This window comes from Bos mutus, chromosome 2, assembly GCF_027580195.1.
Source record: "Bos mutus isolate GX-2022 chromosome 2, NWIPB_WYAK_1.1, whole genome shotgun sequence".
Taxonomy (NCBI): domain Eukaryota; kingdom Metazoa; phylum Chordata; class Mammalia; order Artiodactyla; family Bovidae; genus Bos; species Bos mutus.
In genome coordinates, this window is record NC_091618.1 from 59,919,849 (window position 1) to 59,945,081 (window position 25,233).

Consider the following 25,233-nt stretch of genomic DNA (forward strand, 5'->3'; position numbering starts at 1 on the left):
TAAGCACTGCACAAATACATATACACACACAGGCATACATATCATATCTCCAAAACACACGACACATCAAAATTTTTTTGGAAAACATTAAGTCAATAGCTCAAAATCAAAGCAAACACTTTGTAATTTTATGTCTCTCCCTGTATTTTTCATTGAATTAAATCATTGTTGAAGGAGTTTTGTGTTTCTCAGGTAACTAGTTTGTCCTAAATAAATCCCTAAACTAAAGTGCTCATTAATTTCATGTATACTTATTACCCATATGCACAAGTATCATTATCTCCTGATTATGTTACTGAAATGCCAAGCTGAATATATTTGAAGTTTTGCATTCTGTCCATTAAGTAAAAGAATAATGTGAAAAAACTATTAAAAACCCCCAACCAAAGTAAATCAGCGTGCAAAGGATGCTTCCTGAGCACCACACTGAAACAGAGCCTCCATAGTGGGACACGTCTGCACACCTCCCAACGGCATTTATCCATTCTCATGGCAAAACACATTCGATTTCAGAAAATAAATGGATATTAATTTCCATCCAAATGCCCATTTCAATTCATTATCTAGAAAGGTAAATATTCACAGAGGTGACACCCAAGTCAATATTGACCTTGGGGGATAATAAATTTTGACATTTTCCAGAATAAACAGTTCACATAGCATGCATGCACATGTAAAATTGTACCTGGCACATTAACCATGAAAGAAAACTAATAATATCTCAAATTTATTATACATATAGTTGTGTGTACACATATATATGCATGTACATATAGCATAATAAATTACTTCTTATATTGAATTCTATTGAGAATACAGAGTAGGGAGTTCCCTGGTGGTCCAGTGGTTAGGACTCAGTGCTTTCATAGCCATGGCTTGGATTTAATCCCTGGTCGGGGAACTAAGACCTTGCAAGCCATGGAGCATGGCCAAATAGATAAAGAAGAAAAATAAAGCAATAGGTCCAATTTAAACAAATAAAAGAATGGAGAGCAGGAGCATTTGGAGTTCACTTATATGTAAGTACAGTGTAGATCGAATGCAATGTGATTTTCTAATGAATGGTACACTAACGAAATGTGTATGCCTGTGGTGACAATAACACTCCAACCAGAACCAGAAACTAAGCCTGAATCCAGATAGGGTACAACTGAATTTCATGTGTGTATTTGCACAATGTCTAGTCACATTCATTAACATTAGGGAACACTAAGAAGGCCTCAATTCTGGAGCCAACAGTCCATTTCTCCCATAAGTGTTATCAAACAGAGGCAAGAATTATGGAGAGAGCACTGGACTGTGTACCAATTGTCTGCCCCTCTACTGTCCCTAATCCAGGCATGCTGTCTGTACTTGGGCTTCAATTAGCCTCTCTGTATTTTAATTCAGTTTATCAAGTAGTTATTCGCTGTGTGGCCAACATGAAAAGCCTTTTTTAAAAAGGTCAAAGTGGGTGCATGTGTCTTTTTTAATTTTAGTCTTCTCTGGATATATGCCTAGGAGCAGGATTGCAGGATCATATATGGCAATTCTACTTTCAGTACTGTTTTTCATAATGGATGTAAAAACTTACATTTCCACCAACAGTGTAGGAGGGGTCTCTTTTCTCTACACACTCTGCGTCTGATATTTGTGGACTTTTTAATGATGGTCATTCTGACACACATAGAGAACCAACTGGTGGTTGCAAAGGGGGAGATCGGTGGCAGAGGGATAGACTGGGAGTTTGGGTTTAGCAGATACAAACTATTTGTAGAGAATGAATAAACAACAAGGTCCCACTGTATAGCACAGGGAACTATATTCAATATCCAGAATGGATGGTGATGAACCAGAATGGAAAATAATATATGAAAGAATGTATGTATGTATTTATCTGTGTGTGCTCAGTCATGTCTGATTTTCTGTAGCCCCATGGACAATAGCCCACCAGGCTCCTCTGTCTGTGGAATTCTCCAGGCAACAACACTGGAGTGGGTTGCAATTTCCTACTCCAAGGGCTCTTCCTGAGAGAAAATTGAAAGCGTATCTCCTGTGACAAACACCCAGGGTGGCCTTGCGGCTGCACAGCAGCCAAGTGTTGGCCACGATTGAGGCCACCTCCCCCACTTTTTCTTAAAACCTTCGTATGCCTCATCACTTTTGCATGAAACTATAAACTTGGAGATTGCTACAATTACAGGTAAGGCAGGAGGCTTTGTGTGCTACTTGCCTGAAGAATCAGGAGAGGAGAGTAGGTTGAGTGATAGGATTTTGCATCTCCTCTCCCCATATCCTGCAAAGCTGCCATCTGTGCAATTTATTTTACATAAAAATTCTACATAAGATTTAATCTTGGAAACCATAGTGTTCTCCTCCTAAAATAAGTTTAAATATTTAAGGTCTTGTTCCCTGGAGCACTCCTTCTTTTGGAGAGCTAGAACACAGCTCTGATTCATTGCCTCAGTGTGAATGACTTCGGGATACTCCATGTCCCTTTCTGATGGCTCTATGGTTGGAAAAAGAGAAGCAAAGCCTCTCTGATGGTGAGGACACTGACCATTGAACAAATTGCTTAGCCTCTTTAAACCTAAGCAAGGAGGTCTGCTGAGACAAGAAAATAGCTGAAAAACAGGACAGAGAAGACAGAGACCTCACAACTAAGCTAAATAATAGCTCAAGTCAAAGGGACACAAGCAGGAGAACTAGAGAATAAAGCACAGAATCCCCTGGCCTGGCTTTCCTTGTGACTGGTGATGAAAAGAAACTGGACACAACGGGTAGTTCTCTGCCTTGCAGACTCTCTGAGGCCCACAGAGCCAGTGCTCATCACGGGACCTCATCTGTGGTGAAGAATAATGTCATTCAGCATATGCTTGTTCAAAACCCTCCCTCCCATCCATCCCCAATGGGGGAAAGGAGGTTGGGGGCTGGACATAGGGTGAACTCTGCAGCTTACCTCAAAGACCGAGAATGGATCTCAATGTAGTCCAATCTTTGCATTATTAGAATCTGTGATCTAAACATCACAAATAGGGGTTTTCTTATCAGTACCAACTTTAAAAAACAAAAATAAAAACTGAACATCCATCTGATAAAGTCTAGGAGGGCTACAGTATGATGCAGTGTTGAAAATACTGAAATTTGTGAGGAAGGTCTCTAGGGAGTATGAGACAGGAACAGATGCACTAAAACTGGACTCATCTCAGGCTCCCCAAGACCACTATTTAATGGTATGAGCTTTAGTGAGTAAGACAATCAACTTGCAGAAACAGGAAACTATTTGCCATGAAGACTTCTAGCTATGGGGGAAGTGCTGCCAGCAAAGTTAGAATAAGATGACCTGCGCAAGGGGGAGAAATCTGTAGGTCTAGATTGATAAGGTTTTTTTTACCCTGGATCACAGAGAAAGACTAGGTCTGCAAGGTTGACCATCTCAAGTTCAAGAGTAGCTCAACCTTAGCTTTGCGTTCAAGAAAGCAGTGAGAAGAAGCACGAGCTGTAATCAAGATTGCCGGGAGAAATATCAATAACCTCAGATATGTTGATGACACCACCCTTATGGCAGAAAGTGAAGAGGCACTAAAAAGTCTCTTGGTGAAAGTAAAAGAGGAGAGTGAAAAAGTTGGCTTAAAGCTCAACATTCAGAAAACGAAGATCATGGCATCTGGATCCATCACTTCATGGGAAATAGATGGGGAAACAGTGGAAACAGTGTCAGACTTTTTTGGGGGGGCTCCAAAATCACTGCAGATGGTGACTGCAGCCATGAAATTAAAAGACACTTACTCCTTGGAAGGAAAGTTATGACCAACCTAGATAGCATATTGAAAAGCAAAGATATTACTTTGCCAACAAAGATCTGTCTAGTCAAGGCTATGGTTTTTCCAGTGGTCAGGTATGGATGTGAAAGTTGGACTGTGAAGAAAGCTGAGCACCAAAGAATTGATGCTTTTGAACTGTGGTGTTGGAGAAGACCCTTGAGAGTCCCTTTGACTGCAAGGAGATCCAACCAGTCCATCCTAAAGGAGATCAGTCCTGGGTGTTCACTGGAAGGTCTGATGCTGAAGGTGAAACTCCAATACTTTGGCCACCTCATGTGAAGAGTTGACTCATTGGAAAAGACCCTAATGCTGGGAGGGATTGGAGGCAGGAGGAGAAGGGGACGACAGAGGATGAGATGGCTGGATGGCATCACCAACTCGATAGACATGAGTTTGGGTAAATTCTGGGAGTTGGTGATGGACAGGGAGGCCTGGTGTGCTGCAATTCATGGGCTCACAAAGAGTTGGACATGACTGAGTGACTGAACTGAACTGAATTGAATGTGTAAAAAAGATATGGACTCTGGTATCAGGGAAATATGGGTTAACATCCTAGTGTGACGACATGCAAGTTATTTGATCATGGGTAAATCACCTGACTGTCCAAGGTGGCTCATGTTTGTCCTCGAATGGGGAGGATGATAACTATTGCATCAGACTGTGGGGAGGAATAGAATGAGCCCATCAGGTACCACCATTGGGATGAAGTGTATCTTTGGAAGCTCTGCTCAGGAAGAAACACATTATTTAACTTAATCTTTCATCTCTAATGTTGGGACTTTCTGATCTTGTGAATGAAATCTGGTGATTTCATTTCTTGTGATGGTGTTAAACAGTTCCTGTGTTGTAGAAGGAGAAGCATTAATCTCTCCTTTAATATCCTGGTAAGCTCAGCCTGCTTCCAATTTTCTTTAAAAAACAAAGAAACAAACAAAAAAACCCTGCCCTCATTGACCCCAATCCTGTAACCTGGAAGAGCTAATCTACTCAAAGGTAAGCTCCATGGATGTGGAGCATGTTGCCAGGTGACTGCCATGGGGTGGGGCACAGACTCAGAGTGAAGCTGGGCAGACTTCTTACCCACAGCCCCTCCCGAAGTTCCATTTCTATTCCTCAAGTAGGCTTGTGGGTTTCCTTTCCTCATGTGAATCGATAAGCTCTTCTCACCTCCCATTATTGATTAATTATAATTTGCAGCTCACAGACCAATCACATTTAATGAGAAAGGAAGCTACCTGTTCCTAAATGAGAGGTAAGACAGGGAAGCTGTACTTCTTCATACAGGAATCCTAAAAGGCATAAACAGGGATAAAGAGCCAGAAAGCTTAGACTTGTGCCCCTGGGTGTATGCGGCCCTTTGTCATGGGTTAAGTAAATCAATTTTGCTCATCAATTTTTAACCAAAGATTGTGGGAAAATATTTTTCCTGTAATTTACACATGGATGAAATATGGAATGGAATGCAGATTTGTCTGAGTGTTTAAGAAAAAATTCAAGAAATTACATGCTTCAGCAGCCACGTGAAGCTAAGCTCTCAGACTCCCCTGGGTTCTGTGCACTCTTTTTTCTGGCAAGCAGCACTTCAATGGCAAAGTTTAAAGAGCATTAGCCTTGGCCGTAAAACAACCAAAAAATCATTTACTAAACGTTAAATGAAACAGGCAGAGTGAAAGAAGGGAGTCTGAAAGGGGAGAGAGGGATAGAGAACAGAGGAAGGGATAGGAGTAGAAGAATATGGGGAAGGGAGGGAGGAGGGTGGAAGGAAGAAAGGAAAGGCATTGGAAAGGTGGCAAATTAAGAGTGAAGGGGAAGAAATGCTAAAGATAAGGAAGCAGAGAGAAAAGACTCAGGGAGAGAAGAGAGGTATTTAATACACTGAACAAGACTAGAGTGGAGGACCCCACTGCCATGGCTTTGATTTGAAGAGATACTGTTATTTTTTGTTGTTGCTGTTTTTGGGTTATATGGACATCAATCCAATTCTCCCTCCATCAACTGGTTTTCAATAGCAATAGGCTTTCATGACTATACAGAGAAATAAATGCACAGTAGGCATTTCATAAGTACTTTTGAATGAATGAATGATGCACTTGAAGATGGATGAGCATTTATAACCCATTAGGTGTTGTAGCAGCACCCAATTTTAATCCAACATTTACAAGGACAGAACACTTGAACTAAAGATTCACCAAAAGGAGGCATCAGCAGTAGCCAGAGGGGAAGTACAGCTCTCCTGACCTGCAGATTTAACTTCCATCTGCTCAAGTTTCCTGCAAATGGAGAGCTTAGGCTACTTGGAACACTACATATATTCCTGCTCACGTTCACTAATTTTTTTCTCAAGGTCTGTTCAAGGATGCTTCTCCCCTAATACTGACATCTTCTGTCAGGGTTTTCTGGAGGGGATGTGCTCTTTTATTTTCTAGGGGCAGCTCTTTCCTCCACTTCCTTAATGAGGTTTGTAGTAAGCATTTCACTGGCCAAAACCCAGAAGCAGAGATCATACCTGAGTGCACCTTGAAAGAAACCAAGTGGGCTTTCCCAAGTGCAGTGGGTAGTAGATCTCTGTCAGGACTGCCCTAAGAAAAGTCCTTGATGGGAGGTTTCATGTTTGGTGACTCTGTCTACATATTTAGCAAGGCAGCATGAGGAACCCAGGTGGCCCTGGGTCTCTGTCAGATGGAGACCAATTCTACCCACAGTCCCTCTGCCATCCAAGAGAAATAAGAGCTAGTTTCCCTTTGCCTCAGCAATTACTCAGCTCTCTGATGAAGGGAGAGTGAGCCCTTCCATCTTTGCTTGGGAATGGAAATGTTCTTGTCTTTGCCCGATTACTATTGTAACTGATTTTGAGAGAATCCATGTTGGGATTCATTAGTAATTATAAAAACAATCATGTGTGTTTTATACAGAGTAACTCATGTTATACTGACACTACAGGTTCATGTTAGTATCCATAGGAAATCCTGAGTGACAGTCACATCGACCCAGAGCTGTGGGACCTGTGCCCTTTCTACTGTCCTTTATCACCTCCCAATTGCCCATCTGCAGCATTTTCACCCTTGCAATACAGAGGGTCATCCTGGGCAAAATCAGGAAGTGGGTGACACTTGTCTTGGACATTCTGAACATTCTTCCTGTTTTCCCTTCCCCAACTCAGATCATCTTCTCCCCCTCCTTCAGACACTGGGCTCTATCTCTTCTAGAAATGTTTCTTCTGTTTCTCTTAGTCAAGTGGAGTTCAGTACAGATTAAATTCTTATATTTTCTCTCCCAGTGAGGCTCTGTGTCTTAAGGGTTCCCTATGAATCAGAAGGCTTTCTTTCATATCTACAGATTCAGGGACCAATGGAGTTAGTAGAAGAATTGTTTGCACTCAGATGGGTGGGGGTATTGGAATTCAGTGGGCTTTCCCAAGTGCAGTGGGTGGTAGATCTCTGTCAGGACTGCTCCTAGAATAGGCTTTGATGGGAGATTTCACATTTGGTGACCGTGCCTACATATTTAGCAAGGCAGCATCAGAATGCAACAGATGTTTTTCTCCCCTCTTTTCACATCTTAACATAATCAGGGAAAAGCCAATGGTATTACCCAAAATACGCGGCCGCATGACAGAGAGGAGTGGGGAAGAGAGGAAGGGTGGCAGAGAAGAAGGGACATAATGTATATATTCAGCAAACAGTGGCCTAGACTAACACCTACAAGCATCTGTCTGTTAGGCAAATCTCTTTAGACAGCTACTTGCCTCGGAATGTCTTCAGAAGGATGTATCTGCTTCCAAAGGTGGATAGTTAAAAATAATATACACCACAAGGGATGTTTTGGCATTTTCCTTCACTTTCTTTCTATCTTCAACATTGATGTTGTCATCCTTTAAAACTCAATCAGTTCAGCTGATCCAAGGAACAGATGGCATTAATCAACCCCCCAGAATATGCACAAAAGCAATTAGAAACGTAGAGATGTGGAATTTATGCCAGCAAATCAATTACCAATGATGGCAAATCAACCTGGCACACCCAGCTTCCCCGGTTTCTCCTTCCCCAGAGCAGCCACTGATAGCAGTTATGATCCCTGGTTTACCTCCCTGCCAGAGGGGGATGAGAAGGTAGGGGACTGAGGTTTAATTGCTCCTTCCTTAATGACTAGTTCTCACTCTGCTGACAAAAACCAGCATAATTTACAGACTATAAGATGCATCAGGATGATGGATACAGACAGCATGTGCTATATGGTGTCATGCAAATATGAAATACACCGCACTCAGAATATGGTCGCTTGGTATTCCCCGAGAAGAACTTCATTTCAGAGAACTGAGCACCTTTTCTAGTACCTACAGTTCTCATTTGTCAAAAACAATGGAAGCTGCAATAAAATACATTTTAACCACAAATCTGTGCCTTCTGTGAGTTTACTAGCTCATAGATTCCTTGGTTTTGAAATTACTTGGCTCATGATTTTCTTTCTGATTCTTTATGACCTTTGCAGGTTCTGAAACTTTCCTTCTTAGGCCCTTATTAATTATCACCTGTGTTATTGTAATAAGCTCTTCACTGGTTTTCTTATGATTAGCCTTCATTCATTTTAATTTTTCCTTCGTACAGTGATATTTTAAACACAAAAATCTGATTATGTATTATTTAATTACATGTTAAAAATATTTTGATGACCCTCTATAGTTTTCACAGTAAAAATCAAAGACTCCCATGTTTACCTACTTGTTCAGTTTTTTCTTCTATCTGTAGGCCTATGAGTCACTCGTGCAAGTAATCACTACAACACACAAAGCCTCTAATACCTCCCTTCCTTTTCCCAGCTGGGAAGTCTGACTCTAAGTCTTGACTTACATTCTGTTTCCCTCAGACAGCCCGCATCGATGTCCCAGCCAGTTTAAGATTCTCACTTGTGCTTACCTTTGTTATAGCATTTATCACTTTGATGTGATTAAAGATTTATTTTGCTGGCTGCTCATGTTTAAATTTCCTTGAGGTCATGGCCTCTATCTTTTAATGCATCTTTATTCCTCCAGCTTCTTAGAAAAACTTGACTTTAAGAAAGAGAACTTTTTCTTGGGACTCATTTCTTCAACAAAATTTTTCAAATGAGTAACATACACAAACTCTTAACACTTAAATCTTCTCCCAACCACAGCATAAGAAGATGACATCAGAGACTCAGGATTATGTTATCAGGGCAGTATTGTAGGTTTGTAACTAGATAAGATCTTTCCAGTAGTTTATGACTAAAACTACTGGAAAGATTTTATATTCCATTAAATAGAATCTAAACTTTTCTTCTTTATACTTAACACTGAGTTATGAAGAAGGATTTTTATATCAATATATATCTGTGTATTTTCAGACTATATAGAAAACACTCATTAAAATTGCAAAAGCAAGTTAATAAAATTACCTCAAACTTGGTTTTAAGGTCAAAGAATGGGAAGATGTTCTCTTTGAGGAACAAAGAACCATTTGACACAGAAATAAGATTATGTCAGCAATGAACTCATGGAAGTATGCAGCTTTGTGTAAATGCAGAAGCCCACTCTTCAGCTCCAAATCCAACCAAATGATCTAAATTTCTGCTCTTTCACTTAAAAGCTGCATATTCTAACATCTTCTTAACATTTCCCAAACTAGAATAAGTAATACTTTTTATTTGAAAACAAACAAACAAACAAACATAAACCTATACATTTCAAAAGACTCTAGCAGTAGGACCATAGAACGATCTTGGTTTAGAAATGAAAAATTTTAGTTGGAACCCATTCATTTCTTCTCTCATCTACATATTTTAGGCATTGACTATAGATATTCAGATAAAATATGATAATCAGGGAAATGGACATTTAGTTGGGGAGACAAGAACTGGAAGCGCTATGGAAATACAGTAATAATATACAGGACATTTGACCTAGCTTGGGGAAAGTGTGTATGTTTTCCGGGGGAGGAGATGGAGAAAGTGATAGAAGATAGAAAGTGTGAAAGGACATTCTAAACCAAGTAGACAGACATATGCCAATAAACACAAGAAAACGTGAGAAAGCATGGTTTGTCTATAGAATACGGAATTCCAGAAACTGGAAATTAGACAATGTGGGAGGAGTAATTTGGATGAAATTTATAGTATTAGGCAGAGCCTGTTCAGGACCAGCCCAATGCTGAGAAAGGAAGCTTATACCTGCTATTTAATTAATAGTTTTGTCTGACATCTATTGACTTACAAGACATGATACCAAGAGAGGTACCTTTTTATGGTATTGTGTATGTATGTGTGTTTGCACACACGTCACATCTTCAAGGCTATATCCTTTCCTTATCGAGTTTTGAACTGAAACTTGTAAAAGAAAAATAGAACATCTGGTGTTCATCCAGATATAAGGTTTCCAATCTTTGACTATTGCAATGTCTGGCATCTTGCATCAAATGTAGATTAAAGTAAAGCTCAGGAGCTGGTTCTGGTGGAAAGAGCTGCCTCCACAGCCTTTGTTATGAACAGAGCTGCAGAGAATAACTACAGAGATTCCAAGGCAACTTTCTTCAGATGCACACACATAGACCCCATCAGAATGCATGAGGATTACTTTCATATCTTGTAAAGAGTCTGATCTTTGGAGATGGACAGATACAGGTTCAGTTTCTGATTTTTTTTCATTCCTTGAGTTTATGATCTTGGGAAAATTATTAACGTCTATTAACCTTAAATTTACTCATCTGTAAACTGGATTTAATAAAGTCTACCTAGCTGTGCTTCCTTGTCAAATTGCACATGGATTGAGAGATACTAAGCCCATAGCAGCTTACAGCTAGTAGGAATTAAACCTCTATTATGTTGTTATTCTAAGTATAATTGCTTAACAATTTTGAGTACTATCATCCCAGAAGTGTCTAATGAGAATCCTGAAACTTCAAAATAAAGCCTTTTTGAGTGAATGATTTTTGTACTCTAACCTTTCAGGTAACTAGACCATCTCCCCATTGTCCTACATGACAAGGATAATTAGGCTTGTATATATAGGTCATATTTCAGCAGAGTTCTGGCATACAAGATAAAGAGCTTTTTGTTCACCAACTAAAGAAAAAGTTTTAGGAACATTTTTAATGATATCACATTATTTTGTTTTGTAACAAATGGGCACGCACTGAAAAATAAAGCAATCTAGTAAAGGAAAACTGGGTCCCATTAAAGAAAGGAAAGGCAAAAGAAGCTGGGAAAAGAAAACTGCAATTTAGAAGACAGTCAGTCATTCATTAGAATGAGAATAAGACATGGGGGTGAGTTAAGATGCTTCTTACAGAAACTGACTTTTTTTAAAGTGTATACCCTTGTATGATAATTGCTAGTCCAGGTTTTCTGTTTTCCAGTTCTGGAAATATGAACCTGATTTTGAGATGGGAACTATGTGAAGAGAAAGGGAAAAGAATTCATCTGGATAGTCAAAGACCAGCCCATTTAACCATAGGAAAATCTTCAGGAGTCTTGCAAGTGAGCAATATAATGTTTCTTTCACTTCTGATGACTGCAATGTAAATGCCATAAAAAAGTAAATGGCAAACACTTTCCTGCTAAAAAGAATCTAGTCCTTGTTTATTTATAATATTATATATTGATTGGGTTTGTGCATAAGCTTCAGAAAACTCAAGGTACAGTGCGTCTCTTTATTTGAAGATCTTTAGGAATATGATTGACATCTTCCTATATTTTTGATAAAGTTCTGCCTGTGATGAAAGGAGTAAAGAGTTTTCAATTTCTCTCTCCTGGCTGTTATCTGTGTGGACTTAATATGTAGCAACAAAGAGAAAAGATGCTTAGAGATCATTCAAGTGACTGGTCAGAATTAAGGCTCTTTATAATCAAATAGTATCCCGTTATTGTAAAATAAAGTGAACAGTGACCTTAAAAGTGTCCCCTGCATTCCTCTTGTCTTCTGAATGCAAGCATGTCTTTTAACATACCTGTTTGAAGAATTTCCTCTGTAAAATTTGAGCTGCTATTCTATTTGGGAGTAGATACATATCTCAGTTGCTATTTTATACCTGAGCTGTGAGAACAGAAATGATGCATCACCTGATGGGTGTTTGGTATCTTAGCTGTGGCATAATTAGGGCTAGAACTCCTATCATTTCAAAAACCTAGTTTCACTCTAACCAATTATCAAGTCTCGTCATTTCTTCTTATGTCAAAGGAGCTGATATTATATGTAAAACGTTTTTTTTTTTTTTTCATTTAACACCGGCCTATCATATCTACATTTGAAATTAACTAATTCCCTCAGGGTAAACCCAAAGGAAGTAATGTAGCTGTTTAATATCCTGAAAATCTGAAATGGGGGAATTTCCAGAGTTTTTATTACTGGTTGGTAATTATGTTCTCTGCACAGATTCATATTATCTATACTGTAGCTGGCCTTCTAATCTGACTTTATTTTAATTTTGTTTAATTAGAAACTTATAAGACCTATAATTGGGCAAGAATTCATTTTTCTTTTGTAGCTAAATGCCCAAGTTTTGGTCAGATTATGAGAAAATTAAACACACACAAACAGCACTAACAATAATAAATTGTTGCCAGAAGATGAGAAACAATTAAAAGTTGTTTTTAGTTGAACAAAGTTCACAAGTATACCGTGGAGCATCTTGGGTAAACAATCCATTTCCAAGAGTACTGTCACAAATGACTTGAAGTATTATTTCAAAATATAAAAATAATAATCCTGGGGGAAAATCCTCCAAATTATCTATAAACTTACAAAAATTGACAATTTTAAAGATTTCTCTTTGTCAATATATGCATATAAATGCTAATGGGTTGTAGCTAAAAAATAAACAAAAGCACTATAAAAAATGGATTAAGTATGTGGACAACAGAAGTCTGGAAAAATTGTGGAATGTTATTTATTTATTTTTTTTCCTTAGAGGTTCTGCATCACAGGTTTGGAAGACCACCAGAACTGAATTCAAAGTAATTTTCTGCTGCTATTCTATTGTTCACTGAATTAATACATTTTGTTTGGCAAAATAAAAACATTTAACATTACTGTTTAAGAACACTGACCCCCATATATTTAGCAAGCAGCATGCATTCAACTGAAATGCTGATTGGAAATAGGGAAATTACACTGTCAGTGATGAAATACTAAAGCTCATTATCACAAGGTTTTATTTTAAATGCCTAGAATTAGCTTTATTGCTGCATCAGTAATGATAAGCATGAGCCTTAAGCTCATACCATTTAGGTTTTAGGAACATTATTGTAACATTAACTATAATTCAGTTAATTTACAGAAAAACTCATCCTATGTTTTTTTTTTTCCTTGCTCTTAAGATGCTATATAAGGAAGCCAAAACCATATTCCTATAGAGCATGTTCTATTTATTTCACCCTTATTCCTCATTTTTTTCTTCATAGATCTTCAAAATATTAACTGTTTTCAGATAGGTGTATGTGCTAGAGGAAAAGCACAGTTGTTTTACTGCCACACCTTTGCATCATTAGGACAATACTGACCTCTAGTGTTCTAGGAGTTAGAGAAAGAAAGCACCATGCCTAACTTCCTCTTACTGAACCACTTAGATGTTTTTCTACAGCACCATGGGAACAATTTTACTTACAAAAGAAAAAAAAAAAAAAGAGGGGGAGAAGCAGGAGGATGTGGGGAGAAGAGGAGGAGAAAGAGGAGAGAAATATTAGATTTCACCCTGTCCTTACCTATTCTCTGAAATAATTTCTGAACGAAACCCTTTTGGTTCCTCCCCTTTAAAGAGGCTGACCTCTTCAGCATACCTTTAAAATACAGACTTTAATAAAAATCTTTATAATCCATTTCCACTAACTATCAATTTCAGATCCCCAAAACTTCCAATCACAGATAGGAGCACTGGGTCAGCTTTGGATCATTATCAGTAAAATTTTCCAATTGTTTTCCCTTGAGGTACTGAGTATCTCTTTCTTAAGGACCTTTTGGATTAAGGAAGGTGGAAAGTGAGGTAGAGAAACTTGTAAGTAGTAAGTGGCCTTCCTACTCTTCTCCAACAGTGATGGTTCACACCAAAAAAATAAGAAAAAAGTATCAGAACAGTTCGAATTTGGTTAGATATTACTGAGGTTCATGATGAAGTTAGTAGATAAGGCAGGAAACCCAGAACCTTGAGGAAACTTAATAAACCATCTTTGGAAACCACACAGATGGCTTAATTGCATTCTTTCTTCATTTAGGAGTTTTCAGAGCTGGAAGAACTTCCCTTTCTCTGCCTAGAGAAGCAGTTGAGCTATTGAACTTGCACCTCTGATGGCTCCAGCAATTTATTCAAGTTTGACGAACTGGGTTCTTTAAATACACAGTGCAGGTGGCGGATCCCCAGGTGTCCAGCTTTCCTGCCTATTAAATTAAATGCCCCGCACTTGCCGAGGTTAGAGCTTGGATGGCAGTGTACACTTAGTGCATACTCATTATGTGTTCTTTGGCACAAAGATTTTGGGGGTGGAGTGTGCATCAAAGCTCTTTCTCCTATAACAGGGGCAGCCATTGATCTTGTCGTTTGACTACATCGGCCCATGACTTTTAGGCCAAAACTCCCAACCCTATTAAACAGATGACCATTGGTTGCAAGGTATCCCAACTGGAGCCTTCTGCCTAGGGGAGAGCTGAAAGCCATGGATAGGGAGGCACAGGGCATACTGCAAATCGGAGCGAGGCAGCCGCATTCAGAAAGGAACCGCTGTCACCGAGTGCAGTGGCTGGGAGCATCTCTGTGTCTGGAAGATCAGCCCCCATTCCTACAGCCAGAATCGGGGACCCTTCCCGGGAGAAGCTCTGCTAAGATCAGGCAGGTACAGAACGCGGAGCTGGCGGGAGGCTGAGGCAAGAAAATCTTCCCTTCTCCCCCGAACTTTCCGATTCGGGAAGAAGGGCAGAAAATCCAGAGGGGCTGGCTCCTTCGAGCTCTGCTAACTTTTGGGATGGTTAGAGCGATAGAAACACACCAATCAGCATTTTCCCCCTTTTCCTTTGCTCAGAGCAGACACAATTGAACACGCTTGGACAGTTGAGTGTCTTTCCAAACGTCAGGGTCTCCCACCTCACCTACTCGCCCCAAGCTCCTGATACTCACAATTTGCCGCTGTTAATCCTAAATGCCACAAGCCGGAAAAGAACAAAGTGAAAACGCTGGTCAGCCGTGGTCCAGAATCCATTTCCCCCGAGTAAGAGGTCCCTCCCAATCGCATTCCAAATTCGCAGGCTCCAGCCGCGGCTTCTTCTCTCTCTCTCTCCTCCTCTGCACAGTCTGACCCCCGCCCACCCCCCCGTGGAGAGGCACTCGCGGCTTCACTCCATCCCTTGTCCAAACGCTCTACTGAAACCGTGGCGGGGGTTTCTCTGGAGGTGCAGATGGAGCTACTGTCCCCGCAACTGCCGCTGGCTTGCACTTCCCTTCCTCGCTCTCCTCTTCCTCCTCGTCCCCCCTTCTTAAAGGTGCAAACCCGACCCAAAGCCACAGCAGGCGCCCAGCTCTCTGGACAGCCGAACGCACCTCGCTAGCCACTAAAGCTGGAATCAGCACCCGGGCGGCGGACAGCTCCTTATAGGCGAATGGGGCGCGCGGCGCCGCCCCGGCCAGGCCCGCCCGGCTCTCTCCTATAAGAGAAGCCCGGCTGGGCGGGTCTTCGCCCCGTTCCGGCGCGTTCCACCCGGACCGCCCGCCGCCTCGGTGCGCGCAGGCTACCTGGAGGGGACCGGGGAGGGACCGCACATCTCCATCTCTGCCTCGGTCTCTCTGGTTCCCCTCCTTCCCTGCCCCCCAATGTGGGGGATGCTTAAAAGCATTGAAATTTAAACCAGGTTTTCGAAGAACGATGCTGAAGGGATACTAACAGGAGTTGGAAGACAGAACGCATTAGCAAGAGGGAATTTCCTTTGGAAAGCTTGACAACGAGATGGTTTTCTTTTCTTTTCTTTTTTAAGAGGCGAGGGAAGACTTGAATTATTGAATTACGCGATTGAATTTGCCCCGGGTTTGTTCTCTAGAATGGAAGGCTGACTGGCATTGGTAATATTGGGATTTCTGATATAGCGGTTTAACGTGGTCCCAACCCCGCACCCAGCTCCCATCTCCCGTGGCTCATCCTTTGACGGCGGACCAGGTCTGCGTCTCCCTCCTCGCTGTTGGCACATAGCTTTGGGCAAGTACCTCAAGGTGTTTGGTGATTTCGGTTCCGGAGCCCAGGAGGTTCCTGGCATCTGAGAGAGAGGGGAAGACAGATCGGGCGTGGTAGATGAGAGTCAGGGTGGGGGTCCTAGTTGACTCATAGGATTCTAGATCTTAAAGCTTCAATGGATGGGATTTAAATTTAAAAAGATGTGAAAATAAAACGTAGTTTTGGTTTCTTCCTAAAGGCCCCCTATTAGAAACCCTGGTTTTATCTTTGACTTCTAGTTTACAACTGGGATTTCTCCTGCTTGACCATAAATCAGCTTATTTTGTTTTTATTGGAAGCCGTCAGAAAACTGTCAAACCTTAACAAAATGAGGAGCCATAATGATTTCTACTTGAGCTTATAATCACATTAGGGATGGAGTCACTTCAGAGGAAGTTGATGTCTCCTTTTTCCTCCCCCTCCCCCACCATTTCCCTCAGCAGTAACAAATATGCAGACTTATGTTACATTGTTGATTCCTGACAACCCTTGGTCCTCAGCTGCCAGCTGCACAGCTACAGCAAGTTGAGCTGAGACTCAAGCAGCTTCTGCATGAATCCTGAAGTTAGCCTTGTGCTTTTGGTTAGAGCTGGACTCACATCATTGGAATATTAACCTATAGTTGAATGAGAATTGGGTTAGTGACACCCTTATTTTATTAGAGAGAGAAGAATTCTGAGGTCCTCTCATTTGTAAGTAAATGATCCTCTTGTCTCTAAGCTTCTGAAACCTGAAAATAATTGTGTTAGTTTCTAGATTTTTGGACAACCAGAATACTTCTCCAGGACAGGCTGCAGTTGTCCAGAGAAAGGCCATGACCAGGAGATCACAAAAGACCAAAGTGGAAGAGATCCAAGAAGCTGCTCAGTTGGCAGGGGTCTGAGTGAGGAGGGGGCTGGGTTTCCAAGTCTAGAAGCATGGGCTTGCCTTCTCCTATTGAAATCCAGGATTCCAGGTTTAAAAACACCTATGTGCCTAGCTTAAGCATACTATAGTCTAGAAAAACTAGGAACTATTGTCCAGATTTGCATGTTCTTTAATATTTATATGACTTTAAAATAAATAAAATGGTAAAAATATATTTTAAGTCCCTTTTATATTCTTGCCTGATCCCATATTTAGAAGTAAACACTTCCTGTTCACTATTTTTATATTTTAGAAAACATATTTACATTGCTGAACAATATATAGTATTACTTAGATTGTCTTTAGCCAATACATAAATGGCATCATACTTTTCCATTTTGTACCTTGCAATTTACTCAACAACTCAAAATTTTATATATGTATATACATATATATGTACATATATATTTAATTTATACATTTCAATACAAGTAGTTATAATTATTTCAACTGCTATATTATATTTTATTTGGCAAAAATGCCACAATTTATTCTTTAACTCATCTGTTTATAAATCTATAGATTATTTCCAGATTTTTCTCAATATAAACTATACAATCTTGTACTGGTCTCTTAGTATTTCTCAATTATGTGCTTAAAAGTTAAGATTTCTGGATTGTAGGAAATGCTTATCTTCAACTTTAGTAGGTATTGCTAATTGTTTTTTAAATGTTACCAATTCTTACCCCCCTCCCCACCAGCAGTGAGTGAGATTTACCCAGCTCCACATCTTTACCAACATTTCAAGACCTCTCTTTTTATAAATGAGAAAATACTACCAGAGAACACAGGTCTTTGTTCACTGAGTTTAATGCTCCACTACACCTCTACACCTCTCCTACCTTCTACACCTCTCCAAAAATAGTTAAATGTTTCAAAAGTTATGGAAGATGTTGCTCCATTTTCTGATAGCATGACTGAAATCTATCTGAATCAATAAAATATGCTTGGAATATACATTGAAAGGCAATCAGGGAAAATTTTTACATGAAGCCCTGAAACTGTGAATGATCTTCAAGTTATTAGTAAATATTGGAACTCTGCATTTAATTGTCCATATGCAGACTTAGTGTATAGTATATAAATTGCACCTCATTTTAAATCCTATTTACAGTTGTAGCTTTTTTTCTCTCTTTCAAACACACCTGTTCTCAGAGCAAATTTGAGCCTTAAACAGCAGACATTTGTCTAAGATTTGTTAACATTTCAGTAAGAATACGGCAGCTCTGGATGTAGCAGGGATAAACAGCTGTTCTTCTCTGACAATAGTGTAAACAATGCCATCTTCTGGGGGCATTTTGCCAACAAGTTTTTATTAGCCTTAGAATATTAATCACTATCAAAAGTGCAGCCAGATTGATACTTACCTACTAAAATTCTTTTGTAAACCTTTTAGTCTGATAAATCCACCTTTTGAGTGGTGGAATAGAAGCTAAATAACCTCCCTTTCCCCCCTGTAGCTTTATATAAAAGAATAAGTCATACTTGCAGAGCACTTTGTTTTGAAGAGGGTTAAAAATTCTGCATAGATAGAGCAGATTGATTGGTAATGGGGAATGGGGAAAAACGAATAATTGAAATCCTCAAATGTGTGCATTTTAAAATGATAAATCTGAACATCTCAAGACAAACATATCTGAGATCTTTAAAAAGGAATAAAGTGGATGGGACTGGGTTTTCTTGTCCTTTTAATTTTCCCTTTGAGTGTTCCTACTTTTCCCTTAAGAGAGTAGAAGGGAAATAGTCATTTGTCAACTGGACTCTTAGCTTCTGAATATTCAGCAAGTTATGTAAATCACTGATTTTGTAATCCTTCTGTGAGACACATGGAAGGTATGTTTTGTCATCTGCATTTTATAGATGTGATCCTAAGAGGAGAAAGATACTGACACGTTAAATATCATACCTACTTAATGGTCTCAGACCATATAACACTTGAAAATTAAAACCTCCCCTCATATTTCCTTTATCTTTACAAATACAAAGTGAAAGTTTTAGTTGTTCAGTCGTGTCAGACTCTTTGCTACCCCACAGGTTCTAACCCACCAGCTCTTCTGTCCATGGAACTCTTCAGGCAAGAATGCTGGAATGACTTGCCTTTCCCTTCTCCAGGGGAATTTTCCCAACCCAGGGATCGAACCCATGTCTCCTGCATTGCAGGCAGATTCTTTACTGGCTGAACCACCAGAGGAAAAAATCACTATGACATATGGGTACATGGTATGGATGGGAGAAGAGTCTGCATCAGTCATTGTAGGCTATTCCATTTTGAATATCAGTACTTTGGGATTATTGCAACTTCATATATCATAGTTTGTTGCAACTTCTGTTGTCACCCATATATTCAAAATAGGTGTTTAAAAATATTTATGAAACAGAAAGTTAAATTATTTTTCCTTTAATTCTTTCTTCTCCTTTTAAATGTTTTAATTTTCCTCTTTTTTCCCCCCTTTTATAGTTTGTATCCAAAACTACATATGCTCTATTTACGGAATGTAGAAAATGAGGAAAAAAAAAACAACTTTGTTTTCATTGAGCTAAAAATGATTGGGGAAAATATGATGTCAACATATTAAAAATTGAGATAACAATACAAATTAGCATGTGATTAATTGTCAGATAATAAGCACTGTAGAAGTTCCTAAATTGACAAAGATTGCCTCCTCTGGGAATGAAAACTTATAGTTGGCAGCGTGAAGTGATTCTTTGTTTCTTTGGGGGTAAAGGGATTTGAGTCACCCTGGGCCATGAAGATTGTTATTCAAGTTAGATTAGGTCAGGTATGTTTGCCTTAACAAGAAAGTCAAATATTAGGGTAATGAATGCAGAATTCCACTTTTGCAGAAGAGTGGACTATTCTATTAAAGCAAATGGACTTTAGTCAAATGTTGAGAAGAATTCACTTGAGCCTCTCCCCTACTCCTTCTGTCTCCTAATTCTACCTCAAACTCAATCTTATCACCACAAGCTCATCCTTTATATCAAAATGAGTCATTGGTAGTGTATCTCCTGCACATAGAGCAACACTGTAAATATCTGTACCTGAGGTGCAAGTTTCTCAGCTGGTAGCACGGCATACTGTTTTCACACACTCCTCTTTCTTCCTTCTATGAACTTCTTCCCTATTAGCTAATTCGCTTGTCATTCAAGTCCAAATTCAGTTAATACCTCTATCAAGCTCTTTATCAATTACTGTGAAATATTTTTGTTCACATATATTTTCCTAACTCTGAGTAGATGCTCAAGAACAGTAATTTAACAATTAGTATTCAACTTTGAGTCTTCAGTATACATGCAGGATTTTCAGAAATGTTTGGTGAATGGATAATGTTAGATATGAAAAGACTTGTCTACTTTTTTAATGCTACCCATCCCCTCACTTTAACCTCCATTGCATCAGAATTCAAAGCTTCTTTTGAGGGCATTTGTCCTTGGAAATCAATATGTAAATTATATGTAAAATCATTGGGGATGCAGTTTAGAAGAGTATTTTGATAGTTCATTCTCCTAAGCCATATATTTCTCAAATGTTCAGATTTTTCTAGGGGAGAAATTCACTCTCTCAAGTTTATATATAATTATATTTGATTTGCACAAATCCAGCCATACCACATCCAGAAACATATGTCAAAAAATGGTCTCCTCCACTTATCTCTGACTCTCTGTAAAGGAAGTGCTGCCTACAATTACTTAGAAATCATTTTTTTATGTATATCATGTTTCAGAAGAAACCTGTTTGAGGTAGTTTAATGAAAAGTTTTGGGCTTAGAATCAGAAACTCTGAGTATTAGCTTTGACTTAACAGTTTAGGTATGAGACCTTGAGTATATAATTTGGTATCTCTGAGATTCAACTTCCACATCTGTAAATTGTGAATTGTGGTAATTCCTAGTTTAGGCAGTTCTGCATAGTGCATGTAATTATACATGTGAAGATATTTCTGTTATACAGGCACAAGTTATGATGTGTGTTAATGTTGTCAAACACGTTAATGTTTAACATGTGTTAAAGAAAACAAGTCATCAAGCCCTTATCCACTATATCTGTCATATATTCATCTGGCATTGCCTAAAAATATTACCAATTATATGGGAAATATGCTTAATCATTATCCAGAGACATCACAATAATCCAATCAAATAATTTATTGAGCAACAATAATGTTCCTAGATTTGTATCATTAACTTTTGGTTAAATATATGAGACTTACTTATATATGTTGCTGTCTTCTAGGTTCTTACACTCCCCAGAATTTCTATGTGGTAAAATAACATATATAAACATAAATAATAAATACTTATGGGAGAGAAAGTAATCTTTTTTTCAAATCCATCAAAATGGCAGACATTATGGTTTTTTTGATCATCAGCCATTTAGACTTGTTCTTTGATTGCAAAACAAGCTATTGAAGAAATCATTTCACTAAGCCTACCACAGCAATTATAATGCATTCCCCTTTTAGAATGATTATCTGGATCTTGCCTGTGGCCCATTTCTGACCAATAAGACTGAACAGGCAGGAAAGATTTTCTTCTCGGGGAAAAGAGAGATTTGTATGAATAAAAATCTTATTTTCCAGCAGTTTTCCATATAGCAATATACATGAAGACATGAGCTTTGTAAGTAACCAACTTGGAAACCTGAGGAGATAGCCAAGACTTAGGTTGGCAAAAAGCAGAGAAACAGTTCCTGGGTTTTCATTACAATATTGAGTTATTTCCACTCTAGAATAATAAACGTCTGTATTGCTTAAGCCTCTGCTAGGACATGACTGAAGTGACTTAGCAGCAGCACTTGCTAGTTAATTTCTTTAGAAGAAAATAGAACATTTATTAAATATCAGCAGGCAGCAGACATCTTGAGTTTGTTTTTGGTTTTAGAATTCCCAAAAAATTCTAAGGGAGGAATTACATTTGGCAGATAAGGAAACCGAGACTCATGAAATTTAAGCAACATTGCCCAAAGCACAAAGCTATTAAATAGAAGCACAGAGGTTCTGATTCCAGAATCTTGGCTTATCATGCTCTTGCTCAGTGCCACAAATGCTCAGAAATGAAATAAAGCTACTAAACTTTGTGAATCTGTGTGAGTCTGTTTAATCTGCTCATTTGAGCTCCAATATGATTAACAGTTTTATTTTTGCTATAAACAATTATTGCCGGGAGAAATATCAATAACCTCAGATATGCAGATGACACCACCCTTATGGCAGAAAGTGAAGAGGATCTCAAAAGCCTCTTGATGAAAGAGAAAGTGGAGAGTGAAAAAGTTGGCTTAAAGCTCAACGTTCAGAAAATGAAGATCATGGCATCCAGTCCTATCACTTCATGGGAAATAGATGGGGAAACAGTGGAAACAGTGTCAGACTTTATTTTTCTGGGCTCCAAAAATCACTGCAGATGATGACTGCAGCCATAAAATTAAAAGATGCTTACTCCTTGGAAGGAAAGTTATGACCAACCTAGATAGCATATTCAAAAACAGAGACATTACTTTGCCAACAAAGGTCCTTCTAGTCAAGGCTATGGTTTTTCCTGTGGTCATGTATGGATGTGAGAGTTGGACTGTGAAGAAGGCTGAGCGACGGAGAATTGATGCTTTTGAACTGTGGTGTTGGAGAAGACTCTTGAGAGTACCTTGAACTGCAAGGAGATTCAACCAGTCCATTCTGAAGGAGATCAGCCCTGGGATTTCTTTGGAAGGAATGATGCTAAAGCTGAAACTCCAGTACTTTGGCCACCTCATGCGAAGAGTTGAATCATTGGAAAAGACTCTGATGCTGGAAGGGACTGGGGGAAAGAGGAGAAGGGGATGACAGAGGATGAGATGGCTGGATGGCATCACTGACTCGATGGACGTGAGTCTGAGTGAACTCCAGGAGTTGGTGATGGACAGGGAGGCCTGGCGTGCTGAAATTCATGGGGTCACGAAGAGTCGGACACGACTGAGCGACCGATCTGACCTGATCTGATAAACAATTATCTTTAGGGTTACTGTTATCTTACTTCTGTCTGTTTCTCAGGAAATAGCTGTCTCAAAAGCCAACCTGATATTACCCACTTTGTTAAAATTAACAAAGAGGCGTTGAAATCTATTCAGTTCTAGGAGCACACCTGGCCTTTAAGTAAGTCACGTTGATATATTGAGAATATGGAGTTGGTGTATGAATTAAGAGTATGAACATTATGACCTGCTTTATAAGATGGTACAAGTGTTCCCCCCTACCCCCATATGGGATTGGCAGTAGCTCCCTCAATGTCCAAGCATTCACTTTGGGGAAGTAAAATTCATGGGATTGCTTTGAATGAAGGTGCAATTTCAGTACATCCTCACGAAGGAGATAGAGTCACAAAATTTAATATATATGATTCTCCCTCCTGTCAGCCTGGGGAAGGGCAGTCTTCAGTCTCAGGTCAGGAGTGAGCAGAAGATAGAGAAAAGGGTCATCATACGTTTACTGTAACAATATTTATAAGGTGGTCAGGGACAGAAGTCATTACCTTTTCCAAGGCTTAACTGTAAGTAGTTATTTTAAGTGTCTTAGGAAAAGCAAAGTGGGAATTTAAACTCAAGTCTTCATTTAAATATCTAGACTCTGGGTGTGAGCAGAGTTAACATATTGTGAAATACCTAGGCAGCAACTCATAAAAGTGTTTCCTCTCATCATACATCTGGACATTAAAATCTGTGATAACCACTACTATGGAAACACTTGTACAAAACTTTAACTTTCCCAAAGGTGTATTTCATGAAATAAATTATTTGCAAGGAGAAAGAGCTAATTTCAAGGGATTATTTCATTATGTAATCTAATCCATAGCACTTAGGTCCTTTTATCATTTTTGCATTTAAATCAGCATAAAAAACACAAGTGAAAAACATCTATAATTTGAGTTTTATTGGCATTTTTAATAAGGTGGAATGAATGTTAGACTAGAGCCAGCAGGGGGTGTGTTGACTAGTAGGAACTAGTAGGGAAAAAAAAAAAATTGAAGCAGCAGCATGAAAGTCTGTAGGTTGTTCAATAATTGTTCCTTTGGAAGAAGGTGAAGAGCAGATACAAGAGGAGGCAACAAAACAGGAACTTATTTAAAATAAGTATAAGACTTATTTCAAATGTTTCCTTTTAACTCTAATATTATCTATTAAGAAATCATGCATAGCCAAAAATAATAAACTTTATAATCCCACATATTGAATAAATTATTTTATTAAACATAAATATGCCACTAAATCTTCCAGAGGAAAAATTAGAGTTTTTTTTAATGACTTGAAGCTGTAAAATTTAGAAAAATAATTTAGGGTAGATAAATATGCATACTGTATGATGATTCCACTTATATGTGGAATCTAAAAAAAGAATGCAGATGAATGTATATGCAAAATGAAACAGATTCACAGATATAAAAAAATCTACTGATTGGAAAAGAAAGGGAGGAGTTGTAAATTAGGGCTATAAGGGATACAAATACTACTACATATAAAACAGATAAGTGACAAGAATGCATGTATAGCACTTATAGTCATTGTCTTGTAATAACTTTTAATGGAGTATGATCTGAAAAAATTCTGAATTACAGTGCTGTACACCTGAAACTAGTAAACAGATATAATATTGTTAGTTTATAATTCAGATTTAAAAAGAAGAAATAAATACATAAGTATGTAAATACAGCCATGCTAATTTGTTTATGTATTATCCATGGCTACCTTTGCATTAGAATTGCAGTGTTGAGAAGTTTCCATGTAAATATAGGATCTGCAAAGCCGAAATTATTTGCTAAATTACTCTTTACTCACCCCTGTCTCCTGAGTGCAACACTAGGACAGAGTACAATGTACAGAAGTACTATACCATAGATGATACAATATGATTCACTCATCAGTCAGAATGCTTTTTATCAAGGTACTTTGCCATACAAGATGCCATGGGATAAGTCAATTAACAAAATAATCTCACAAGTTTTAGAAAATATCAGCTAGATATGCAGATTTATTGGTTCTTATTAGAGTTGTTTAATGTTAACTCAACTCTGTTCAATGAGTTGTGTTCAGAACTTCACATTATTATCTTTTTCACTGACCCTAAAATTTTAAAGTATTTCATGGTTCCTATTCACCAATCTTTGAAGATTCTGATTACCTTTTCATAAACTCCTGTTTCTAGGTATTGACTGCATATTTTCATGCATGTTTGCATTTAGTATTTATTGTGGCATATTTTCAAAGTTAATGAAAACTTCAAAGAAGGGTAAAGAATTCCTGTATGCATTTTTTTGATGTGGAACATTTTTTAAATACTTTATTGAACTTGTTACAATATTGC

At 38.6% G+C, this 25,233-nt stretch overlaps 1 protein-coding gene across 1 annotated transcript in view; it reads right to left on the reverse strand.

Annotated features, from left to right (window-relative positions):
* The window catches only part of CNTNAP5 (contactin associated protein family member 5), a 1,036,258-nt gene extending 1,020,941 nt beyond the window's left edge, over window positions 1–15,317 (reverse strand). Inside the window, exon 1 of the mRNA XM_070389061.1 lies at window positions 14,918–15,317. Coding sequence (XP_070245162.1) covers window positions 14,918–15,032 — 115 coding nt within the window. The 5' untranslated portion in view covers window positions 15,033–15,317. The remainder of the gene's footprint in view (window positions 1–14,917) is intronic.
* Between the last annotated feature and the right edge of the window lie 9,916 nt (window positions 15,318–25,233).